Source organism: Muntiacus reevesi, chromosome 8 (genome assembly GCF_963930625.1).
Source record: "Muntiacus reevesi chromosome 8, mMunRee1.1, whole genome shotgun sequence".
In the NCBI taxonomy this organism is placed as follows: Eukaryota; Metazoa; Chordata; class Mammalia; order Artiodactyla; family Cervidae; genus Muntiacus; species Muntiacus reevesi.
The window spans coordinates 62064503-62085371 of NC_089256.1; the positions used below are offsets into that span (position 1 = coordinate 62064503).

General features: G+C 34.6%; 1 protein-coding gene across 6 annotated transcripts in view; it reads right to left on the reverse strand.

The window, feature by feature from the left end:
* ATP11B (ATPase phospholipid transporting 11B (putative)) overlaps positions 1-20869 on the reverse strand; it is a 111629-nt gene that overhangs the window by 37110 nt on the left and 53650 nt on the right. For all 6 annotated transcript variants that reach the window (XM_065943366.1, XM_065943367.1, XM_065943365.1 and 3 more), the window contains 10 exons: positions 20130-20305; positions 18832-18900; positions 17435-17508; positions 17247-17350; positions 13775-13956; positions 11247-11450; positions 6094-6247; positions 4738-4840; positions 1407-1552; positions 163-222 (listed from right to left, as the gene is read on the reverse strand). In XM_065943366.1, coding sequence (XP_065799438.1) covers positions 163-222; positions 1407-1552; positions 4738-4840; positions 6094-6247; positions 11247-11450; positions 13775-13956; positions 17247-17350; positions 17435-17508; positions 18832-18900; positions 20130-20305 — 1272 coding nt within the window. The remainder of the gene's footprint in view (positions 1-162; positions 223-1406; positions 1553-4737; positions 4841-6093; positions 6248-11246; positions 11451-13774; positions 13957-17246; positions 17351-17434; positions 17509-18831; positions 18901-20129; positions 20306-20869) is intronic.

Consider the following 20869-nt stretch of genomic DNA (forward strand, 5'->3'; position numbering starts at 1 on the left):
GACGCTAAGCTAATTAAGTATACTATAAGAAAAGTTATGTCTAGCTAGTTATTTGCAGGACTAGGAAAAATGGAAAAAGTCCCTCCAAGTATTTAACAAGACCTGGACAAACATACTCTACTCTTTATCTAAAAGGATAAAACAAAAGACTCTATTACTTACTTGTTGAGAAAACAAACAGTAGAACTGATATAAAAATTGGGGTGTGATAAAGCACACATTCTGAAAAACAAGATTAAATAGAAATAATTGAAATATTTAAGTCTAAATGAGAAATGGTTTCTAAAAATAACTTAAAGAGTCCAGAAAATAATCTCAGTTGATATGGTAAATAGATCTGCCCATAAGAACTTTTCCATACAAAATAGGAAAATAAGAATCCCATTTTATTTAAAAAATGCCTAAAAGTAGTCTATGTAGCACTGCAAATGTCAGCATGAAAATACCTTTGATTCCTGTCATTGCCAAACAATATGATAATTTTGAATTTATAATTATTATTTAATACTTTTCATACACAATACAATTAGGAAGGTTTATTTAAACTTTAGGGCTAAAATTAGTTTAGAATGCAAAAATATTTAAAATAAAATAAATGGAGTATCAAAATTTCTTTCCATTACAAAAGCCATAGGTTACAGCAAAAGTTGTTTTAACAAGCTAAGAAAAAACTGCCAACATCATCTATTCACATTATGCCATCTACCTGTGTTCTTTCATTGGGCTGCAGCTACTAATTATAGAAACACATGCAACACAGAACACTCTGATATAGTAAATGTTTTGGTATTCAGAGGTGCTTAACGTTGGTTCCAAACAATCCTATCTCTGCCCAAAGGGTCAAGAGACAGAACAATAGTTCAACATAACTGGCTTCCTTGTAATTCTATGTATTTTATTTTATGCACCTAAAATCCTTATACTGAGTAGTTTATACTACTAGACTACCAGTCATTCATGGCCCCAAAAAGATGAAGAACTTCTGCTTAAAATCATAATATTAGAGGCAAAATTAAAACTTATTACTGGTTTGGGACAAAATAACAATAAAGAAATCAAACTAATCATGTTCTAATTTGCATAGAATAAAATAAGTGTGAATTTTGATGTGTCCTGACAAATTCATATATCCACAATCAAGTTAAAGAACTTTTCTGTCAAGCAAAGTTCTCTCATATACTTTTCTAGTCAATTCTATCACTCACACTCTTCAGTGGCCTCAGGCAACCACTGTGAGTACACATTAGATTTATGATAAAATAATAAAAGTATATTCCATAGACTATTATTTTTACTTATAGAAAAAATTTTCAGACTAATTTGTATGGTAATATTAATAACATTCCTTAAACTGAAACCTCAAATACTGTTAGCAATTAACTCTAGACTATCTCCATGAAACTCACCTTATAAAAAAAATACTGTACAAGGGTAGCTATTCTAATATAATAAAAATGACCATGAACAAAAAGCAATTTGGAGAGAAATTTAAATCTAGCTATTGCATAGTCACTGTTCCTTGCAGCTTGTCTTCCTTCTTTACCCATGATTCCTGTAATACAGGGGACAAAAAGATTAGTTCACTGATAATTGGTAAATGTAAATTTTAAGATATGTCTGCAAATACCTTAATTATTTGTAGCAGCTGAACGTGGATTTAGGATAATTATATTCTAAATTATAGTAGACAATAGATTCCGCAAAGGTTGTTCTACTTATATCAAATATGTAATTAATACAAAGCTATAACATATACTAGGCATGTAACATCAATCTTCAAAGAACTAGAATAAAATAAAATTGATATAAAATAACATTTTATATTCAGTTCAGGATCTAAGAACATTTTTTTATTCTAATCAAGAGAATGCCATAAAACAGCTTTCACGTCTCTTATTTCCAAGGAACATAAAAAATATGCTGAATCAAGTAGAAATAACCATGTTTAACAGTTTTAAAACTCTCATGCAAAACTCAGTGTGCTTTTTAAAAGAAAAATATACAATATTACTTGAAATCAGTACATAATTTTATCTGACAAATATGAGCACTTTTTTTGAGGTTACCATAGTTCATTAGGTTTCAAAAGTTATTGCCAAGTTTGTTTATTCAATGTGAAACCAGCTTCAAAAAAATTACTTTTTCAAAATTAAAATTTTCTACTCCTGTTATAAAAGGATCAAAATGTTACAAAATGTAAAGACAATCATCTGTATTCACAGCTACTAGAGAAAACCACTATTTCTGGTCTATATACTCTTAGAAGTTCTCCTTATGCATATTTCATATATGTTCACTTAACACATATACAAACAAGTACATAAAGATGGTATTGTTTTGTAATCTGCTTTCATCACTTTCTACATTATGGACATTGTTTACTTACTATATATGGACATATGTGCTTGCTAACATAGTCATTTATTTTCTTAAAAGGAATTCCTGGATGCCTAGTCACTAGGTCAAAGGGCACACATTTATTTTATTTTTGCTATGCAAAGGCTTTCACTAGTTGCAGCAAGGGGAGTTACTGTTTGCTGTGGTGCATGTGCTTCTCATTACAACGGCTTCTCTTGTTGCAGAGCACAGGCTCTAGGAGCATGGGCTTCAGTAGTTGCAGCATGTGGGCTAATTAGTTGTGGCTCTTGGGCCCTAGAGCATGAGGGCTTCACTGGTCATGGCCCGAGAACTTAGCAGTTTTGGTGCACAGGCTTAGCTGTTCTGTAGCATGTGGAATCTTCCTGGACTATGGATTGAAACCACATCCCGTGCATTGACAGGCAGATTCTTATCCATTGCACCACCAGGGAGGTCCACAGGGCACACATTTAAAATTGTTATATATAATAATGCAGGGTGTACCAATTTACATTCCTACTAACATTTAAGGGCATTTGTTAATCTGCATGTGTGTGTGCTCAGTTGTGTCCAACTCTTTGAGAACCCATGGACTGTAGTCCACCAGGCTCCTCTGTCCATGGAATTTTCCAGGCAAGAAAACTGGAGTGAGCTGCTCTTTCCTACTCCAGGGTGTCTTCCTGATACAGGGATTGAACCCCATCTCTTGTATCTCCTGCATTGGCAGGGGAGTTCTTTAACCACAGTGCCACCTGGGAAGTCCATACCCCTGGTCAATTTCAGGGTATTTTTGCCAATCTGACAGGCAATTTCAACTTACTTTTTGATTATTAGGGAGATTTCTACTAGACTGTTTTTCTTATTCTCCTTAATTTAAGACCTCATATAACAGGAATACTAAGACTATCATCTATTTTACAAATATTCTTTACTAGTTTGTCTTAAAAAATTTTTTATGGGAAGTATTTACTTCTGTCACACATGTTGATCTTTTGCCTTTTCAGTTCCTTGCTTTCTTTGGTTTTGTATTTAAAAGATCCTTCCATACCTCAAATAACAGTATTATTCACTAAAGTCTATTATTTTTATAGCCTTCAAAAATTATTTAAATCCTAATCCATCTGGAATTTGTTTTGCTATAAGCAATGGAAAGGGACTCACTTTTCCCCCCCAAATAACTAGTTATATCAGTGTTTTATTAAATCAAATAATTTGTTTCCCTACTTATTTGAAACATCTCCTTTGTTACATACTAAATTTCCAGGCGTTCCGAATTGATTCTGCTCACTGGTCTGGCTGTTATCATATTACTTTTTTATTTTGATAAAATCAAAAGTACTGTAGCTTTTTATACTCTAACATATGATACAGTTAGTTATCAAATTATCGTGAAGATTTCTGAGAAACAACAGTATAAACAATATAAAGAAAGCGAGGTTTTCAAAATGAAGAGTTAATTATCCCAAAGAGGAAGGAGTTGATTTGAGGGATACACTGGAAATATGGACCTAATCAGTACTCATCACACAGGCAACTCCAGAGTAAGGACTATCTTCTAACTCTAAAATTTTATCCTTCAACAAAAAGCCATACTCCTCTCTTTTGCTTCCTCAATAAAATTATTGAGGAAAACAGGTCAAAATATTGTTTAAGTGGGAAATGACTGGTAATATAAATATAATAAAATGATTTTAGTATTCTGAATTTAACAAAAATTTTAGGCAAAAATAGAAAAAAGTTAGCATAAAGATTGTTAAATTAGAAAGTTACTTGAAATTTTATAGTTTGGTATAATTTCCTGTCTCTAAAATTATCTTTAAAATACATTCCAAAATCTCTAGACTAATGGATAAGGTAAATAATAATATTCTAAAATAAGATAATTATATATCATATATATATCATGAACTTATAATTTAAAAATGATAAAAATACTGTGTAAAAGTATTTAAAAAGGTACAAAATTCATGTAAAACTAAACTAACTTTACTGGGAAGAAGAACTGGAGAGATAAAATTTACTAGTGGTATTTATTTCCTTGAAAATTTGCAATTAAAACATCCTGCAGCTTCCCTGGTGGTCCATGTGGCTAAGACGCCACATTCCCAAAACAAAGGGCCTGGGTTCAATCCCTGGTCAGGTAACTAGATCCCACATGCTGTAACTAAGACCCAGGGCAGCCAAATAAATATTTTTAAAAAATCCTAAATATTGGGCTTAATAATGATAGGTTTCTGACAGAAATATGATGTGATATATTATACCACTGCATTTAGTTTTCATTCATATATGTGACATTGTACTTTATTCTACAAAAGGAAAATTCATCATCAAATAATTATACCAACTTTACAAGTTCAAAGAAAAAATATCAATCACCTATGCCAACATGTGCTTCTTGTATCATGCTTACATCATTAGCACCATCGCCAATAGCCAATGTTATTGGCTTCTCAGGTGAGATTTTTATCAGTCTTATTACCTGAAAGACATACAACTCATTAATTACAATAAAACTTCAATTTTCTTGTATTTATATAAAATTATTTATCTGAAATGATCTGTTATAAGAACAGTAATGAAAAAATTAGTTTTATATTGGACAGTAATATGCACTGGGGTTCATTGTTTGAGGGATGTCTCCGTTAAGACGTTAGTTAGCAATGTCTTTCAGAAATGACAACAAAACAGACTGTGGTCTTTGGATTTTATGATGGGATGTAAGAATCTGTTAAATACAGCTTAAATTTGTAAAAAGCTAAATAATAACTGTGTAAAAAATTAACTACAATTAATTGAACTTTGTCAGGCAATTTTTTTTTCTCACAGAAATTATTTTCATTTGATACATAGGAAAGATAATTAGTTTCTCTTGTAGTAAAGTTTCTTAAAAATTTAAAAAGCCATCAAAATTAAATTCAATAAAATCTAACGAAAGGTTTCTTTGGAATACTTGAATGTACTTTTCTAAAGAATTTAGGCATTAGGTCTGTTTGGTCTCCAGTTTAATGTCCACAGACTGGGGTATATGGGTTATCATAATAAAATAGGCACTGTAATAAAACTCCATAAAGCCAAAAAAACTGGATGTATAGTTTATTAGCTCTATATGTGGAATAATATGTTTAGAGGTATATTTCAAAGCATATACTTGTGAAGGTTTCAGTTACAAAATATATTTGTATAAGTTTTCACTTGAATCACAGCTGAACATTAAATATTTCTTAACTACAGCTTCATGTCACAACTAATTGGCTTTTTAACTCTTTATTAAAGTTCTATTTAGCACTTAACAGTCATTTTTAACAAAGAGAATTATCAATTCATGAGAATGCAAGAATAAGCAAAGATCAACAGAATGACCTAGAGGTGCAGATGAACTGAAGTCTTATAGGGTCCTTCACCCTGTAAGTTAAGTAACGAACTCATGAGACTTGTTATCATAGTTCAAATTTGTGTCTCAGGAATATCACAAACTGCTATCTATCACATGGTCACTTTTAGGTTACAATGATCTATTTCTATGTTATTATGAATAAATAAAACTTCAATATTTACTGTGAAGTTTCCAAAGGCCTAATGTGTATGGTTAAAATTCATATTATGAGAAGTGACTGACTCCTGGTTAAGATTCATATACTGTATATCACCAAATGGAACTAGGTGAGGCATTAATATTAAAGAGTACTTTTAAATCAAAGTATCTCTACGGGACTTGTTATGAAATAAACATACCTTTGCTTTCTGTAGTGGTGCCATACGACAGCACATCACAGCTGAACAATTTCTACAAACGTCCATAAACAGCTTTTCATGCTCCCTGAGTGCAAGAGACAGACTGGTCCCGTCTACCACCAGACCATGCTGAATCACATGATCCTCTCTAACCCTAAAAAAATAGAAAATGATGATATCCTCTGTAAGACATGTATAAAGCTGTATTATTTACATTCATTTAGTAAACAAAAGATTCTTACTGAAAAATGGATCATTCACCCATAGACTTCACTGTTACAAAACTGACATGTCAGGGAATAGAGTTCTACCATTTGAAAGTTAAGATTAAGTAGAACTGGGAGTGACTGATATGAAGAGTAAAATAGATGATATTCAATTTTTCAATGAATTCATATATATATATACACACACACACAGAGAAACTGTATTTTCTAAAAAGCGAATTGTTACTCATAATTTGAGGATATTCTCCCAAACTGTATAAAAAATCTTAGAAAAATAAAAATATAACTAGTTATACATTTAGCAAGTTCTAATTTTAAAAAGTTAAAACAAAATCAAGAATGTTCAGGAAAATTTACAAGCTAGATTCACTGTATATTTAAGTAGCAAGGCAAGGAATGAAGAAACCATCAACTGTCTCTTGATATTTAACCCTACAATGGATTGTAATGCCAGGTATTACAATGGTGGAAAATGGGTAACACTTCCCTTGTGGGCATATACTATACTGAGGACTATTTCAAAACATGGTCTAATAATTGGCAGTTGAGAGAACTATTTGCGACAAGAAAGAGAAAACAAGTATGTTATCATAATAAGTATGTTATTGCATCAGTATGTAAATAAAGTATATTATTGAGCACACTATTTCGTTCAGCTGCTTCACCCCACTCCCCCTTTGGTAATAAGAATTTCTCAGTGAAAGAAGCAGTGTATAGATTTACATTCTGGAGCAAGCTTCTTATGCAGTTGAAGGCCAGCACTCAGAGAAGCATTGTGTTCAGGTCAGCACAAGGAAAATACTACAGTTCACCACTGGGTTCATGGTATAGCAGGAATGCTACTGAGAAACACCCATACATTTTCATTTTATTTTTTTTTCTCAGCTTTATTGATATATTACTGACATATATATAAGTTTAAGGTACACAACATGATCTGATACATATATATACTGCAAAAATGATTACTACAATAAGGTTAATTAACACCTCCATCCTTTCATGTAAAAACTTTTTTTTGTCGTGGTGGTAAGACTTGAGAGCTACTCTCTTTACAATTTTCAAATATATAATATAGTACTGTTAATTATAGCCACCATACTGTACATTAGATCCCCAGAACTTATTCATTTATATATAAGCTAGAAGTTTGTACCCCAGACTATCACCTCCCCATCTCCCCCACAGACCAGCTCCTGGCAATCACCATTCTATCACTGGTTTTTTTAGATTTCACATATAAGTATTTGTTTCTGTCTGACTTATTTTACTGAGCATAATGTTGCCAAGATCCATCCGTGTTATCACAAAAAGCAAGATTTCCTTCTTTTTTTATGGGTGAATAATATTCCTTCATGTGTGGAAGGAACATCACATTTTCACTGTCCACACACACATTAATGGATATTTAGGTTGCTGCCATTCTTGGCTATGGTGAATAAAGCTGCAGTGAACACAAGAGTGTGGCTCTCTCTGAGACAGTGACTTCATTTCCTTTGTATAAATATCCAGCCGTGGAACTGCTGGATTACATGGTAGTTCTGTTTAAAATTTTTTCTATACCATTTTCCATAGTGGCTATTCCCTCAATTTTTAAATGATAAGTGAGAAGACTATTAAATGAGCAGTAAGTTATGAAAACTAAACATACTGATGATTTTCAGTCTAATACTTAAATCTTTTCTGTAAGTTAAAATGATGTCTTCATTGTATGCCTAGTAACTATAGTGTTGCACTGTATAATAAGTGGAAAGCAATTAACATTTATAATATAAACTTTAAAAAATGTATACTTCCTTTATCAATTCTCCAGTACCTGAAATCGGCATCTAAACTGACTATGTTTCCTCTCTGTGGGCTGAACTTCCTTAGCAGCCCCTGCTGCCTACAGGCATTCAGTATAAGCACTGCCTGAGCGCATGGTCTCAGAAGCAGCGGCAGCCAAGGGCAGGACAGGTTAGGTAAGCTTTCCTTGGGAACATTCCCAAGGGACACTAAGTGAGGATCTTCTCTGGACAGGCTTCATAAATCAGCATACACAATCCATGGTGTAATATCTATGCAATATGGAAAGGCCCCTCACAGTTCTGGCACATAGTAAGGTAGCATCTGCTTGCTTCTGTAGCCTCATGTTTCAGTATTTCCCACATCCTGTCCCATCCACTCCATTCCCTGGCCATACGTAGCTACTATCAATTGCCTGAATGAGCTGCTCAGCTCTGGGAATTTGCATACATGGGCCACTTTGATTCTTGGTGTTATTTTCTGACAAGTTTACATCTCAAAACAGGAGACAACAGTCATGAGTTCCAATGTACAACGTTCTAATGTACAGAGCTGTTTCTAGGATAAACTTGGGCTAAGTTTCCCACTTTGGTCCACAGACAGCTCTCTGTTCTTGCCTCAGTTACAATTCAGTCGTGATGGTTGTGACAGTATATTTACTTCTTTTTTCTGACACATTGTAAGTATTCTGGGAATAAACAACACACCTTACATGACTGTCCCAAACGCCTACATAGGAGATAATCAATGTGGTTTTGAAGGATTAGACACATACACTAAAGCTTTGAAAGATATGGAATTTTTTTGCTATATCCAAGATTTTTAGAATAGATACTTCCTGAAAGTCTATAAATCAAAATCCTATTGACTTATATGGTTAACTCAGAAAACATACTTCAGGAATTCCCTGGTGGTCCAGTGATTAGGACTCTGTGCTCTCACTGCAGAGATCTGGGTTCAATCTCTGGTTGGGGAACTAATATCCCACAAGCTTTGAGGCTCAGCAAAAGAGAAAAAAACAGGAAGAAAATATATTCCACTAAGAAGATGGTATCTCTGAAACATACATTTCACATAGCAAGCCTAAAATTAATTTCAAGGTATAATATTCACTTTATAATACAGCTTTTGTACAAAAAGGGAAATGAACAATACCCATGATCTTAACAGACTCACCAAAAGCACATATATAGAAGACTTAAAAATATTTGAAAATATAAATAATTATCTTCAGATGGCTGTATTATATTACTAATCATCATATCTTATTTTCAGTGCTTTAAAATGAGTATTTATTACTTTTATAATCAGAAGTAATATTTAAGAAGTAAATGATTCTGAACAATTAGTTTGTATATTTTAGGGAGTTCTGGACATTATGCCCTTAAATGCTTAAGTAGCCACAATAGTGTTGGCATTGCTTCAAAACCCGCGTCATTAACCTAGATCTATCACCTTTTTTGAGCTCAAGCAAAGATCTTTCTGAAAGTTGTACTGTCTCTTTAAAACATTCCTTAAATAAGCTTTTCTCGGATAAAATCCAAAATTTAGTATCACATCAATCCCTGCATAACAAACATAAATAAAGCACTGAATGTACGGTGACAATTGTGGCACTGTCTTTTCGTATTTGTTTTTCTGCATTAATTATCACAAGACTGCAAAGAGAGATATCAGTAGGACATCTCAGATACCTACATACAAGCAACCCGCATGCTTACACTGAAGCACTCCTATTTAAGGTAAAAAAGAAAAAAAAAAAAACCTGGGGCTCCCCTGGTGTCTCTGGTGAAGAATCTGCCTGCCAACGGAGGAGATACAGGGGGTTCGATCAATGATCTGGGAAGATTCCACAGGCTGCAGGGCAACTAAGCCTGTGTACCACAACTACTGAGACTGTGCTCTAAAATCCAGGAGTCACAACTACTGAAGCTCACAATGCCCTTGAGCCCATGCTCCGAAGTGAGAGAAGCCACCACAATGAGAAGCCTGCTCATTGCTAGAGAAAAGCCTGCACAGCAATGAAGGCACCCAGCACGGCCATAAAGAAATAAAACTTAAAGAAACTGTTAAATGAGGGCTCCTAAAAAAAGTTGATCTACCTAAAGAAGCAGGTTTAGAGAAAAACAGAACAAAGTAAGAGCATATATACTTATGAAAGTATCTTTGAACAGTAAAATGCAGATGCATTTCCCAGTATGGTCATGTGAACTATATCACTGGTTGGTAAATGTTTTCTATATAGCACCAGAAGTAAATATTTCAACTTTAAGCTTTGCAGGCCATGAGACTAAATCGAAGGTATTATATAGGTTCTTATACTACTAAAGAAACAAATTTTGACAAAAATTTTTAAGAAAATGTAATAATAATTAAATACAATTTTAAAAATAATAGAATAGAAATCTTTTTCTTGGCAGGGAAAGAACATTTTAATTGGGATTCAAAGTTAATGTCCTCTATCAAAGTCAGCTGGCACATGTCCATCTGTTAATGCTGATCTGTAATGAGATTTTACATTTTATTACAAAAGAACCATAGGTAATGAGATTTTATATTTCATATTTGATTATATCTGAAATAGGCAGTATATTAAAGCTTACTGTCACTGAATAATAAACACAATGCTTTGCCATCTAATTTGATAATAATCAACACTCCACTGTGCTTTAAGAGTGTGATATTAAAAGTCCATTTTTCTTTTTATGTTGGACATGATAGTTAAATACTGACAATAAAAATATACGAAAATGCCATACAGCAGTGTGGCAGAGAAAACATTACTGAGTTATCACTGTGTCACTGTGATTTACACTGTATCAAGCAGCAATGAGAAATGATAAAAGTGCTCTGGCCCAATTACTCAACTGCGCTGTTATAGCACAAAAGCCTTTGCTGATATGTAAATGAACCAATGTGGCTCTGTTCCAATAAAATTTATGTGCACTAAATTTTTAATTTCATGTAATTTTCACACCATGAAATATTACTCTTCTTTGACTTCTTTTTCATCCATTAAAAAATGGAAAAGTTATTTTGAGCGCATGGGCTATAAAAAAGGGCAGTGGGCCATATTTTGGGTTCACTGGGCAATAGCTTCCTGAACCCTGAACTCCATGATGCAGGTAACTATATTCTTACCTTCTGGCAAGCTGCCCCAATTTTTCAGCACATTCACTGTCTGATTTCTGGTTTAGAAGTTCAAGGATGTTCATGGTTCTGTGAAAATGTCCACATGACAAACTCACACTAACAGCTGTTTCATGTTTATCTCCAGTAAGTACCCATACTTTGATACCAGCCATTCTCAAAGCTTCAATAGTTTCTCGAACTTTATCTTGTAGTCTGAAAACAAAAGAAACAAATTAGTAGTAGAGAATACTTTTTTGACTGAATTTTAAGTGTAAACAAGTACAAGTAGGGTAATTCTGAACTCCTTAACCTAGGAATGCTACAGTATAGTAATACAACTGACTTTTTTTCCCACTAGGGAAAAAACAAGAATAACCCAAATCAGTGATTACCTGGCTAATACAAAATCTACAACTGTGTGCTGACACATTTGTAACAACGGGCATACCAGAGTTGTGGGGCATTTGAGGTAACAGATACTAATCACTTGGGTCAATACTGCCTTGATGAGAACATGTATGAATTCTAACAATTGTAAAGTTTCCTTCCTCTTCATTTTGGTTACAGATAATACCACTGTAAACATATTTGGTATTTTGAAGCTCACAGGGTATTAATATGTTGGAGCACTATGTACACTTAAATATAAAATCTACAACTTTGTATTTTAAGACTGTACTTTGAAGTCGATTTTCATAGAACCAACTAACTATACCATCACTTCATGGCAAATAGACAGGGAAACAGTAAAAACAGTGGCTGACTTTATTTTTCTGGGCTCCAAAAAATCACTGCAGATGGTGACTGCAGCCATGAAATTAAAAGACGCTTACTCCTTGGAAGGAAAATTATGACCAACCTAGACAGCATATTAAAAAGCAGAGACATTACTTTGCCAACAAAGGTCCATCTAGTCATGGGTATGGTTTTACCAGTGGTCATGTATAGATGTGAGAGTTGGACTATAAAGAAAGCTGAGTGCAGAATTGATGCTTTTGAACTGTAGTACTGGAGAAGACTCTTGAGAGTCCCTTGGACTGCAAGGAGATCCAACCAGTCCATCCTAAAGGAGATGAGTCCTGGGTGTTCATTGGAAGGACTGGTGTTGAAGCTGAAACTCCCAATACTTTGGCCACCTGATGTGAAGAGTTGACTCATTGGAAAAGACCCAAATGCTGGGAAGGATTGGGGGGCAGGAGGAGAAGGGGACGACAGAGGATGAGATGGCTGGATGGCATCACCGACTCAATGGACATGGGTTTGGGTGGACTCTGGGAGTTAGTGATGGACAGGGAGGCCTGGCGTGCTGCAATTCATGGGGTCGCAAAGAGTTGGACATGACTGAGCGACTGAACTGAACTGAACTATACAGTCTTCACAAACTTATTTCTTGTTGCAATGGTGAATGGTATTGTTTCCTTAATTTCTCTTTCTGTTTTCTCATTGTTAGTGTATAGCAATGCAAGGGATTTCTGTGTGCTAATTTTATATCCTGCAACTTTACTATATTCATTGTTTTCATCAGTGTTTTACAGTTTTCTATGTATAGGTTTTTTGTTTCTTTAGGTAGATAAGCTTATTTCTTAAAAGTCTTAAATTTCAAATTAGAAGATTTTCTTTTTTGGTAAGAAAATCTCTTAAATCCGTAGTTCAAAAATCAGACTACAGACAATGAAGGTCTACATAACTTCAGAGAGTCTCAGAAATCTCACAAGGATCACTGAAAAGTAAATGAACACTAGATCTTAAAAAAATGCAAACACCCTTAGATCTAGCTGGTAGAAAAAAACATTAACAATAGACTTAATTTGTAGAATTCAATAATTCAAGAAACTGAAACATACATGGAGAGAGAGGCTAGGGAACAAGGCAATAAGTAAATAGATGGCATGGAATTCACAGGCTAACCGAGTGGAAAGTCTTCAAACAAGTAGCTATAATATATTGTCACAAGGACAACAGCAGAAACTATCTACAAAACATGAAGGCTTCCCAAAGAAGAGAATTTTTAATACTATTAGGAGTCAGGAAAGGTCTTTCTAAAGAGTGCGGGTAATATATGAACTATAATTTATGAATGGGTATTCATAGATGGATAAGAGAAAAATGATCCGGGCAGAAGGCACAGCTTTGCAAAGGAAAAAAGGCAAAAGCAGAACAGTTTTAGTTAAAACAGTCTTCACTGATGTTCAGAAAACTACAGTTTGGTACTGCTGAAATGTAAAGCAGAAGGTGACAATCGTAGGAGGTGAGGCTGGAGAATTAAGCAAGAGTTTAAAATCTTTGAGTGGTACACCGAGTAGTTGTCTAAAAACTGAGAACTATACACGGCTGGATTCTATCAAGTATTTCAGATAGCTGACTAGGAAAAAAATTATATGTATGGCCTGGGAAACATTAAGGCTTTAACTTTTTATTTTAAATATATTAAGTCATTATAAAATGTTAAAAAAAATGGAGTTTGTCATATACTAGAAATACTTGGTTAAAAAAATTCTTATGAGAAAAATGACATTGGCTATTTATCTGATACTTACTTATCTTCTACTGCTGTAGCTCCCAGTAATATCAGGTCTTTCTCTATGAACTGGAAGACACCTGCCAATTTCTCTTCCCGTTGCTGCAAGGCGGTCCTGGCTTCAAATAAACGTCTATTTATTTCCTCATACTCTTTAGATGTAAACTGCCTATAGGCCATACACAGAGTTCTTAGCCCTTTCTAAAAGAGAAAAATTAAAGACAAAATTGAATGAAAATAACTAATGGGGAATCAAAGTCATTGAAATAAACTGAGGATACCATTACCAAAAATCAACTATCAATAATTTAAAAATTATCACCATCTAGTGATAGGAAACTGTTATAAAACCCCAGTCACCTGAATTGTGGGATACATATTATCATTGCTCTTTCAATTTCTGATGGGTTCTTAAAAAGTTGCTCATAATAATTAAGGTCACTGTATTGTAGAACATTACAGACCCTAGACAAGATCATAAACATGATCTATCTATAATTTTAAAACTTTCTACCAGGAAAGCATAAAAGGTCTACAAAGGTACCTTCAGGCCAATCAAAAGAGGCAGCACTAGGTTCTACTCTCTTGTTTTAACCACTATAAATTCACTTTTATCTACTTAAAAAAGTTTTTTTAAGCAAAGGGGACTATAATTTCCTGAGGCTTCATGGTATGACAAATTCACAATTTAAATAAAGAGGACTGTAAGGTAGTCATTATCAATCAACCAATACTTTTCTAGAGCCATCGAATGAATGATTTTTAATTGTATCATAATATCTTCACCAGTGATTTGGAATTACACAAAACTTAGGAATACATGTTTGATTATGTGATTGTCAATTTTTCTTATGGTGTTAATATTTGAAAGTTGGTATCTAACTCTGAAAACTTATAAAAGTTCTTTTTCTTACATTTTCCTCACAAAAACCTAAAATAAAGATTCTAATAAAAGGACTCAGAAAGGAAAGGCTTTAAAATACTATATGACACTAAGTAGATTTCTAAGTATTGGCTTTCCTTGATTTACATATGACCTACCTTTATAAACACCCCTTCTTCTTAAATAAGCCAAGAGACTATGAGAGTTATACATAAATGAAATTAATTCATTCCACAAGTATTTATTGAGTTCCAGCTTAGTGAAAGCATTGTTCTAGATATTAAAATGACAGAAAAGTAGAATATCTTTGTTCTTACAGATGTTAGGGTGTGGTAGATGAACTAGACCATAAACAATTAGAAAATAAGTAAAAGGAGAAAAGAAACTGTAAGGAGGCAGATTGATAGAGATAAGTATGAAGCAAACATTTACAGAAATGCAGAAATGAGAGATCATGAGGCTTTAAGACTGAGACAGAACTGCTTAATAAGTTTCCTCTTCACATGAATCGTGGCACTGTATTCTGTAAGATACTCCTACATTCTTTTATTAAGAGGGACGTAAGTCACATACCATAATTCACTTTAAAGAGTACAATTAGGTGATCCTTAGTGTACTCATGAAGTCATGCAATCATTACGACTATCTGATTCCAGAACATTTTCATCACCTTCAAAAGGAATTCCATACTCATTAGCAGACACTTCCCTTTTACCCCTTCCTCCAGCTCCTGGCAACCACTAATCTGATTTCTGGCTCTATGAACTGGCTTCTTCTGGATATTTCATATAAACAGAATATGTGGCCTTTTGTGACTAGCTTCTTTCACTTAACAAGGAACACCATTTCTTTTAAGGGCCAATTAATATTCCATTATACAGATAGGACACTGTTTAATCCATTCAAAGTTGACAGACATTTGCGTTTTTCCATTTTTTAAGCTATTAGGAATAGTTCAGTTCAGTTCAGTCGCTCAGTCGTGTCCGACTCTTGGCGACCCCATGAATTGCAGCACGCCAGGCCTCCCTGTCCATCACTAACTCCCCAAGTCTACCCAAACCCATGTCCATTGAGTCGGTGATGCCATCCAGCCATCTTATCCTCTGTCGTCCCCTTCTCCTCCTGCCCCCCAATCCTTCCCAGCATTTGGGTCTTTTCCAATGAGTCAACTCTTCACATCAGGTGGCCAAAGTATTAGAGTTTCAGCTTCAACATCAGTCCTTCCAATGAACACCCAGGACTCATCTCCTTTAGGATGGACTGGTTGGATCTCCTTGCAGTCCAAGGGACTCTCAAGAGCCTCCTCCAACACCGCAGTTCAAAAGCATCAATTCTTTGGCGCTCAGCTTTCTTTATAGTCCGACTCTCACATCCATACATGACTACTGGAAAAACCATAGCCTTGACTAGACAGACCTTTGTTGGCAAAGTAATGTCTCTGCTTTTAAATATGCTATCCAGGTTGGTTATAACTTTCCTTCCAAGGAGTAAGCATCTTGTAATTTCATGGCTGCAATCACCATCTGCAGTGATTTTGGAGCCCAAAAAATAAAGTCTGACACTGTTTCCACTGTTTCTCCATCTATTTCCCATGAAGTGATGGGACCAGATGCCATGATCTTAGTTTTCTGAACGTTGAGCTTTAAGTCAACTTTTTCACTCTCCTCCTTCACTTTCATCAAGAGGCTTTTTAGTTCCTCTTCACTTTCTGCCAAAAGGGTGGTGTTGTCTGCATATCTCAGGTTATTGATACTTCTCCCAGCAATCTTGATTCCAGCTTGTGCTTCTTCCAGCCTAGCGTTTCTCATGATGTACTCTGCATATAAGTTAAATAAGCAGGGTGACAATATACAGTCTTGACGTACTCCTTTTCCTATTTGGAACCAGTGTGTTGTTCCATGTCCAGTTCTAACTGTTGCTTCCTGACCTGCATACAGGTTTCTCAAGAGACAGGTCAGATGGTCTGGTATTCCCATCTCTTTAAGAGTTTTCCACAGTTAATTGTGATCCACAGTCAAAGGCTTTGGCATAGTCAATAAGCTGCTACAAATATTTGTGTCCAAGTTTTTGTTAGAGGTATATTTTCAATTCTATTGGATGTATACCTTGACTCATATAGTAACTCTATATTATTCTATATTGTACGAGGAACTGTGAAACTGTTTTCTAAGTTGGCCATATCATTTATATTTCCACAGCATGTATAAGGGTTTCAGGTTTACACATTCTTGAGATTTTTTTGTATAATCCCCTCCTTTTTTTGGCTGTGCTGTGTGGGATCTTAATTCCCTGACCAGGAATAAAAACCTGTGCCCCCTGCAGTGGAAGCAAGAGTCTTAACCACTACACCACGAGGGAAATCCCTCCTTTTCTAACACAGCAATCTGAGAGGTCCTTAAAGCCATAAGTACTCTGGCTGTAATAGGTTCAAACAGAAGATACATGTTTGCAGGTTAAAAGGTCAGTATTTAACCAAAGAATGAGGAACTAACACATAATGTAACAGAACTACAGAATTACTATAATTTTTGATAAAATACTAATGCAAGTATCTTTCATATATATTTTTAATGGTTATTTTTTTAAAATAAGAGAAGTTTGCACTTACCAAAGCAAATTCATCTACATGAATTCTGGTCTTTTCTATTTCTCCACCTATACATGCAGGGATAACAGATGATTCAGCGCCTTTAACAAATAAAAGCTTCTCACCTAAAAAGAAAAATGAACATTTAAAAAACTGTACTAGATACAATATTGAATAAGTACAAATTCATAAAAGTTTAGATTTGTTACCTGAAGGTGCTTGAACAATTACACTCATTCTTCTACGATCTGGATCAAATTCCAAAATATGAAGCAGCTTGTATCTAAGCAAAAAAAAATAAGAAAGACAAAATCTTTACTTTTTGAATAATATTAAGTGACTATTTGGAAAGAACCCCCATAAGAGATAAAATGGTTAATTCAGAACAATAAATTAATCTCAACTATATTTTTCAAGATAATGGATCATGAGTCAATTAATAATACAAGATAGAAAAAAAAGGAACAGACATTTATTAATTATTGGGTTGGACAAAAAGTTCATGCAAGTTTTGCCAAAAGATCTCATGGGAAAACCTGAATGACCATTTTGATCAGTCTAATACTTAACCAAATGCCACATACTTTACATACCTTCTATCATTTAACATCCATGAAAACCAAAGGATATAGGTCTTATCTCACTTTACAGATGCAGACTATTAAACTCAAAAAGGCATATTCATTTGCCTAAGCCAAAGAAGCATATGAGTGGCAAAGAAAGGATTGGAATCCAGATCTGCCCAGCTTCATGTTTCCTCACTAAAAAGGGTGACTGATTCTAAATCCTTTTTTCTGCCCAAACACATCTGAGAAATATAAGCCCTCACATCAGTAACAGAGGCTCATTATAGCAGTGATTCTAAACCTAGGACAGGGCACATGTGTACAGCTGGCCGGGGTGGGCTGGCGGGGGAGATTTCTCTAGGGAGCTGTAGAAGAATTTGGTGTGTGATGGGTCAAATGTGGAACTTGATAATATGAGCTAGACAGGGTCCCAGATAAAAGTAGTCAAAGACTGGGCACTATTTAGTTCAGAAAAGCATAGTTTGGATGAGCAGGGCTGGAGCTGAGATGTGATCAGAACTGATAAAAATTACAATAAGATATATGAATATGATAAGAATGGACTAATTTATCCAACAGAAGAAGTACTGGAAATGATACAACAGTTCCTTAATGTTTGAAAGATAAAAATCATAGGAAAAATAAAGAAATTTTTCTTTAGTGAGTAGAAACTTACAAAACTCATTACCCTTACATGTAAAAATAAACACATGAGTAAATTCAAGAACCATTAAGCTAAAGTATAGATGAAAGATTCAGATCATTATATTATTATTGAGATGAGATACAATGTAACACTGACATCATTCTAGAGCAGGCCTTGGTAAACTTTAAAGGTGCCAGATGGTAAATCCTTTAGTCTGTGAACATCATATATGATCTCTGTTGCATTTTTGTTTCTGAAAACGCTTTAAAAATGTAAGTTAGTCTGTAGGCTATACAAAAACAAGCTGTAGGCCAGATCTGGCTTCTGGGTCATTTTACCAATACCTGTTTTATAGTATTTAATACATAGAAAATTACATATAGAAAAAAATTACCGTTCCAGTTTTCCAAGAGTTTTAACTTCCATAATTTCTCCAGAATTACCAATAAACACGATGCCAAATCTAGGAAATAAAAGAAGAAAGAAATATAAGATATAAAGGATGAGAGGTGGACCATAAAGAAGGCACAGTGACAAAGAACTGATGCTTTCAAACTGGTGTTAGAGAAGACTCTTAAGAGTCCCCTGGACAGCAAGGAGATCAAATCAGTCAGTCCTAAAGGAAATCAACCCTAAATACTTATTCGAAGGACTAATGCTGAAGCTGAAGCTCCAATACTTTGGCTGCCTGATGCAAACAGCTACTCACTGGAAAAGGCCCTGATGCTGGGAAAGACTGAAGGCTGAAGAAGAGGGCAACAGAGTATGAGATGGTTGGATGGCATCACCGAGTCAGTGGACTTGGGCACTATGAACTTGGGCAAACTCCAGGAGATGGTGAGGGACAGGCAGGCCTGGCATGCTGCAGTCCATGGGGTTGCAAAGAGTTGGACATGACTGGGTGACTGAACAATAACAACATTTCATATTTTACAATATAACTTGAGTAAACATTTAAAATATAAGTTTAAGATGTATTTTAAAGTATTTCCTTTGAGTATATATAGCATTATTTTTAAGAATTTAAAGGATTAGAGTAGGTACAAAACAATACACACACAAGTATTTTTCACAACATATTTCATAGCAATCAGACAGTAGCTAGTGGTGCCTGGACCTAATACAACACTACTTCTGCTGTGACAGTAAAATTTGCCATCAGAAGACTGAAGGAATTGAAGGACCAGTAGAAGTGTCATCATTTGATAACATTGCTAGCCTATAATAAATGTGTTAATTTATGCAACAAAGTTACTTTGGCTTGTTGTTAACTTTGGGTATGGGTATTCCACAATGGCTGAGCAGGTAAAGAATCTGCCTGCCAATGCAGGAGATGTAGGTTCGGTCCCTGGGTTGGGAAGATCCCTTGGAGGAGGAAATGGCAAACTACTCCAGTATTCTTTCCTGGGAAATCCCACAGACAGCGGAATCTGGCAGGCTACAGTCGGTAGGGTCACAAAGTGAGACAGGACTGAGCACACATGCAGAATGCAGTAGACTTTTAAAGAGATCTCTTCAAAACACGACTTAATGCAAGCTTGACAACAAAATTAACGACATTTCACATTCTTATTTAAAATATCTTTTTGTGCTTTTGATTTTTGTCTGAGAATTTAAAAGTATTTTCTTGTATTTTCACACTTTTATTTGAAAGGTATTCTTCTGAAGATTTGAAAATTATACTTAAACTACCTTGCAGCAGCTTCCACAAGAGCCTTTTCATCTGGTGAAGATGCATAGTACTCCAACTGGGCAGGTGCAAAGTTGGACTGCCAGGGCCCATCACCAATGCTATCAGTCTGAACACTGCTAATCTGCACAGTGTGACAGAGACTGACTGCTTTAAAGAAGAGATCATGTTCTTTATTCTGTAGAAATATAATTAATATTCACAATAAAAGTATCAATACCAAATAACATGTAGGAAATCAGAAACAAACTTCTAAAAAATGCCAATAAATACAGTTTGTAATTTGATAAAATAAGATGTAGAACAAGAGTGCTATATTCTTGAATTGTATAAGTAATAGCTAGCTGGCTGCTTCTGACTCCAAGGAGTTAAGATGTCATGTTTGCTTATGACCCTTCAACATCTGACTATCTTTTTAGTAGACATAACCAAATTGCAAGTAAGGGTGAAAACTATTTTGTGGCAGAATTGAGATGGAAACGGTATTAAATAAATTTAAGCTCTGTTCCTTAACAAAGTCTTATTTACTTCAAGGCAGAAAGTGCTTTCCTTAACCTAGTCTCATTTAAACACCTAGAGAACTAAAGTAGATACATAAGTGACAATTTAAGCTGTCTTATGACTATAAATTCTCAGTGCTGAACCAAAGTATAAACATTTCAAATGTATATTTCTTGCCCCACTAATACTTAAAACATTTTCTTCTACAACCCACCAACTACAAAGAATTACTATTTCAAGG